Consider the following 5712-nt stretch of genomic DNA (forward strand, 5'->3'; position numbering starts at 1 on the left):
TAATTAGCTAAAACTCAGAATAGAAATGCTGTTACGAATTAGCGAGCAAGTGGTATCAATGGCGTAATTATGAATCACAATCACGTAGATTTATAGTTTTTGAGAAATAGTTAGTAAATAATTTTTACATTCAGTCCACCCGATAAAAAAAAATTGTTTGCTAATGACATATATTTTTCTTAATCAAGATATGTTGGACATGGCAGTTGAAAGTTGAAAAAAAAAAAGTTTGGTGAAGCGTTTTTTAGACATAGACCCCCAATTGGGGAAGTCATTTGATATAAACCCCCGATTTTTCAAACATTTGTTTTGCACCCCCAATATAACCAGTTGACTGGGTCATTTTATTTGGTGACCAAAATAGTGCCTTTATTATGTTTTAATAGTAAAAATGTCCTGCAACTACAAGACACAACTCCAACACAAATACACCAAACAAATAAAATTTCTTCAACAAATTATCTACATGTTATACTCAACCTTCATTATTGTGAAGACTAAGAACATAAGTGAAATTATATGAAACTATTCAGTTCTTGGAGTTGCAAGTGCTCGTTGAATCGTTGATCAATTGACAAGGAGAGAGATCATATGATTAATGGTGATATCATGGGTTTCTTAAACCTATAACTTTACATCTATTTTTTGGCGATTTGATAGTGAACGGTGTTGTTTGATGTCGATTTGATTGTTAAAAGTTGTGGATTTTGGTATACACGGTGATGTTGAAGCTATAATCGCCTATGATGAGTGTTTTGATCACTCTACTAATGGTGATGTTTTTGGGTTTCACTCGGGAAGATTATGAGTTGACACTGAGTTGACTCAACAATGAGTTGTTCCAATTTATTTTGGAATATATACCTGATTTTTCCCCAGTCAACCAGTGAGATTGGGGGTGCAAAACAAATGTTTCATAAATTGGGAGTCTATGTCTAAAAAATCCTATAAGTTACAAAGATCATTTCACCAAAGGGTTTTTTAGACGTAGACCCCCAATTAGAGAGGTCATTTGATATAAACCCCCAATTTATCAAACATTTGTTTTGCACCCCCAATCTCACTGGTTGACTGGGAAAAAACTGAAACAGGTGTATATTCCAAAAAAAATTAGAACAACTCATTGTTGAGTCAACTCAGTGTCAACTCATCATCTTCCCCGAGTGAAACCCAAAAACATCCACCATTAGTGGGGTGATTAAAACACTCATCATAGGCGATTATACCTTCAACATCACCATGTATACCAAAATCCACAACTTTTAACAATCAAATCGACATCAAATAACATCGTTCACTATCAAATAACATCGTTCACTATCAATAGATGTAAAGTTATAGGTTTAAGAAACCCATGATATCACCATTAATCATCTGATCTCTCTCTTTGTCAATTGATCAATGATTCAACGAGCACTTGCAACTCCAAGAACTAAATAGTTTCATACAATTTCACTTATGTTCTTAGTCTTCACAATAATGAAGGTTGAGTATAACATATAGAGAATCGTTTGAAGAAATTTAATTTGTTTGGTGCCTTTGTGTTGGAGTTGTGTCTTGTAGTTGCAGGGTCTCTAAAAACTGTTATTGATGGCTGATGCGGTGTGGCAAACTATAGGCTGGGCATTTTCAGTATTAAAACATAATAAAGGCATTATTTTGGTCACCAAATAAAATAACCCAGTCGACTGGTTATATTAGGGGTGCAAAACAAATGTTTGAAAAATTGGGGGTTTATATCAAATGACCTCCCCAATTGGGGGTCTATGTCTAAAAAGCCCTTTAAAAAATCTGGAAAAAGGAATAGCGACGGTCATATGCCGTCGCAAATGAAAAGTTATAACCATCTGCTTAAGTGACGTCCGTACTTTATAAACCATCGAACGAGATTACAAGCTACGTCTGGGTTTCTTAATAGCTAATAATAGGAAAAGATGTCGGCTCTGGAGCAAGGCCAACTAGTCGACCGCCTAGGGGCCCCATCTAGACCACAACTAATATGATTTTGTTGGTATGGATATGGTCAGTTTGTATTTTGTTAGGCCCAAAGTCAATTTTTGGGAAGGATACACAACCACTACACCACACAATTCTTATGTTATGATTTCCGAAAATTATATATATCACAAGATACATAAATTGGTGCAGAAAAAAAAAAATCTGGGCTTTTTTGTTATGGCAATGTCTATAGGCCCGGTGGGGGGGGGGAGCAGCACACCCAACTTTTCCGTCGAAAAAAAAAATACTAGTTATAATAGTGTATATAATTCCCCCAAAAAAATATTTGTAATGTATGTTAGTTGTAGTAGCCCCCCTTGAGTGGCAATCTGGATATTTGTGGTGTATGTTAGTTGTAGCAGCCCCCCTTGACTGACAATCTTGAATCCGCTCCTATATAGGCCCCATGTAAAAGTTCGCCTAGAGCCTCCACAATCTCAGAGCCCGCCCTGCGCTAGTTGTTCCTCACCAAGTAATGCTATGTGTTACCAACTTTGTGTTACATGAGGGAAATGTGTTTCCATGCAAGGTTTAGGTGACAGAAAACTGAGAAAAGTATCACAAACAACTTGAACCTTAAGAATGGGTATTTGTTGATGTCATAGACTCAAATTGTCTCTTGGCCCTTGGGCATTAATTGTTCCTTGAAGCCTCGGGCAAGACTCCCAAAAGCTCGACCATTATATTGTCTCTTGGTTGGGACTACGCGGCACACCAATGCCGTTTGTGGACTTGGAATTCTAATTGCATTCGCTTATTATTAGACTTTAGAACTGCCATTGCATGCACTCCTTGTAGAATGGGGTACGGACGTGGTGTTTTCATCAACTGTTGCAGGAGCGTCTTTAAAAATGAGATACAAATAAATAGCAGTCAGATTAGTCCAAGGCAGTTACATCATATCGTCAATTAAATTGATGTCTTGCATTTTTCACACGCACAATATGCATCGAATGGACCTGAAAGGCGAATTTCCTCAACGAACATAAACTTGGTAATTGGTATACAAGAATCTTACTAGATGTTTCATGTTTGGCATGGAGGTCTAAGTAAAACAGAGGTTACAATTTCATTCCATCATGTTATGGAGCAGAGGTCAACTCTTTTTAGGCCTTAAATATTAGCTCTATCACGGCGACCCAGCAAAAGCTATCTTGAACTGTTATATATGCAGAATGTTTGCTGCTATAGTTGAAGCTAGGCAGGACACGATTTCAGGGTCATCCAAGTTATGGCTTCCAGCGCCCCTGCTAGAAGTTTCTGAAGATAATTGGTTTCACTCTGGCCTTGGTTAGTTGCTGCACGTCTGTCTCAAGCAAGGTGTCCCGGATTCTTAAAACTCTGTTGTACACTTGTACTATTATATTCTCTCTGTCTATCTGAGGTTTGAAAGATTCTGTCACCCTGACATTTGATTGCCTTTCACAACTGCAACAATAAAATCTCCACTTACGAAAAAAATATAAAAAGCACATTACTAGATGATGTCCTGATTCATGAGCTCTGCTTGAGGTATGAACAGAAGGACCTAATACCATCCTAAGATCAAACTGTTTTTTTGTTTTTAGGTTATACCTTGTGGAGAGTGCATCGCACCTTAGCAAGAGAATAGTGCAAACCATTTCGACCAGTGGCAATACTCATCTAGAAAATACACATACAGTAACATTTAAGATAGATATCAATTCTGTAAAGCGGATTCTTGAAGAGGTGGAAGTTATGTGGAAGTTACATTCATGCTGTGAGATGTATGATTGCTGAAATTTAGACCCAAAAGCATAAAAACTATTTATTGTTCACCAAAAAGTTTCATGCAATAATACTTGTTTGATCAAATAAAGCCAAGTGTATTAGTGCCTGTATGTTGGTCTACATAGGTATTGAGGTTTCAGAAAATACAACTATGAATGAAGAAACCCAGTGAAGAATTAACAGAATTGTGCTTCCTAAGCAATTACCTTAGTGCAATAAGTTACTTAAGGCAGGAGGCAGGGATCTGTTTGCCAAAAGAGTCGCCCCTGGCATGAGTACACGATGATGACACTGGTCCATCTTTGCCACTGTATCGCAAGAAGATCCTCTTGAGCTCAAGGTTTTGACATGGCAGACTTCGGCTACACACAAAATGTACTGCAAGCTTTGTGGAAGAGGAGCCCCAGATGTTCCTGTAGTGAACATCTCTGATCTGAACGTTCGAGGAGTGCTGGAAAAAGAACATTCAGTCAAGTAATTTAGTTAGTTAGTCAAGTTCCTTTCAACTTCACAAGATTTTTAAGCAGTCCAAGTGTGTTCTGTACTTCTGTAGTACCTTGGTATCGCAAAGACCAGATGGACAATACTCTTGATCAATAAATATCGGCTTGTCAACGCTGTTCATAAATATATCTTCAAACGTTACATTTTGTACGACGTTAGGATAAGATTTAGCCCATGTTTTAATCCTTACGCCGTTGTCAGTGCCAATGAGTGTGCAATTCCTTACAATCACTCCTTTTACATTGAGCTCATCCTTGTCTCCTCCAAGGCTACCAACACTAATTCCATGCCCTGGTCCACAAGTCACATTGGCTATGTAGATGTCTTCACTGCCTGGACTCATGGAGATGCAGTCATCACCGGTGCCTATCATTGAGGACATGATACTGATCGACTTTGAGTTGCCTATGTGGATTCCATCTGTGTTGGGGCTATCATCAGGCGCACTGATTGTTATGGAGTTAAATTTCATATTTCTGCAGGCATGAACGTTTATGTGGACACTTTTACTGTTCACTGAATGTATTCTGTTGACTGTTGAATGTGCGACGAAGTCAAAGGTTATAGACTGTTGAAAGCAATATGAAAACAAATCAAAATCGGTATATATATCATGATTTTAAATCATAAATAGGCACTAGTAGGTGAATAAACTTTTTATTGGATCATAATCTCTGAAATGAACGAATCAATTAAGGCCTTACCTTAGGAAGTTTCCTGCAATGACGATTCATATTGCAATCATTGAGCTTCCATGCCAAAGCTCCTTGGCCATCGAATGTGCCCCCTCCATCAATCGTCAGTCGTTTGATGTATATAAATTTAATCCAACTATCACCAACAAGATCAGTTGGTGCCTTAACTATCCCGTCGACCTGAAATCTTAGTGTACGAAACTTACAACGATCCTTTTCCCCACTGAAAATTGTTAGACCTGCATAGTAAGTCCCTTTTGGGATGTAAACCATTGCATCTCCCTCCCATGCACATGCCATTTCGAAAGCCTTCATAAAGGCCTATGTATATAAACCATGAACACACAAAACAGGGTTTATTAGTAGAGTCTATTATTCTTTAGAACAAAACAAAGTAACCATGCATTTTGATAACTACTTAAATGGTACTATTGATTTCAACACTACACTCCAACTGAATAATCTATAACTAGTTCATTTTTCAGGTCATTGATTGGTTCAGTATTTGCCCCCGACTTCTAGGGCGCTTGACCGTGTTAAGTTTGTAACAAACGGCGGTGGGTGCCAGTGCCTAGCCTCCAGGCCGGTTCAGGCGGGTTCAAGGCTTCCAGCACCAAGACAAAAAAGAAAAGAATAACGCAACAAAAGGGAAAAGACAAAACAGTGAAAAACTACTTACCTTGCTGCAGTCTATTTTACCATTTCCCACAGCACCAAAGTTCCTCACATCGAAAACTTTGGTGTAGGGTCTAGCTCTTACAGC

At 38.2% G+C, this 5712-nt stretch overlaps 1 protein-coding gene across 1 annotated transcript; it reads right to left on the reverse strand.

The window, feature by feature from the left end:
* Nucleotides 1–2991: 2991 nt before the first annotated feature.
* LOC147503851 (exopolygalacturonase-like) lies at nucleotides 2992–5224 on the reverse strand. Its single transcript, XM_086604008.1, has 4 exons — nucleotides 4959–5224; nucleotides 4307–4822; nucleotides 3957–4201; nucleotides 2992–3426 (listed from the first exon to the last, which is right to left on the reverse strand). The coding sequence occupies exons 1-3, from the start codon at nucleotides 5220–5222 to the stop codon at nucleotides 3971–3973; spliced, it is 1011 nt and encodes a 336-aa protein (XP_086460134.1). The 5' UTR covers nucleotides 5223–5224; the 3' UTR covers nucleotides 2992–3426; nucleotides 3957–3970.
* Between the last annotated feature and the right edge of the window lie 488 nt (nucleotides 5225–5712).

This window comes from Coptis chinensis, chromosome 4 (assembly GCF_015680905.1).
Source record: "Coptis chinensis isolate HL-2020 chromosome 4, ASM1568090v1, whole genome shotgun sequence".
In the NCBI taxonomy this organism is placed as follows: domain Eukaryota; kingdom Viridiplantae; phylum Streptophyta; class Magnoliopsida; order Ranunculales; family Ranunculaceae; genus Coptis; species Coptis chinensis.

What these genes read in the sequence shown, in the direction of transcription:
- LOC147503851 (XM_086604008.1), bottom strand. Translation starts at nt 5,222, where the DNA reads ATGGTTTACATCCCAAAAGGGACTTACTATGCAGGTCTAACAATTTTC. An exon ending in ATTGCAGGAAACTTCCTAAG is followed by an intron (nt 4,823 to 4,958) that starts GTAAGGCCTTAA and finishes TGCTTTCAACAG; the next exon opens with TCTATAACCTTTGACTTCGT. An exon ending in CTGGTCTTTGCGATACCAAG is followed by an intron (nt 4,202 to 4,306) that starts GTACTACAGAAG and finishes TTCTTTTTCCAG; the next exon opens with CACTCCTCGAACGTTCAGAT.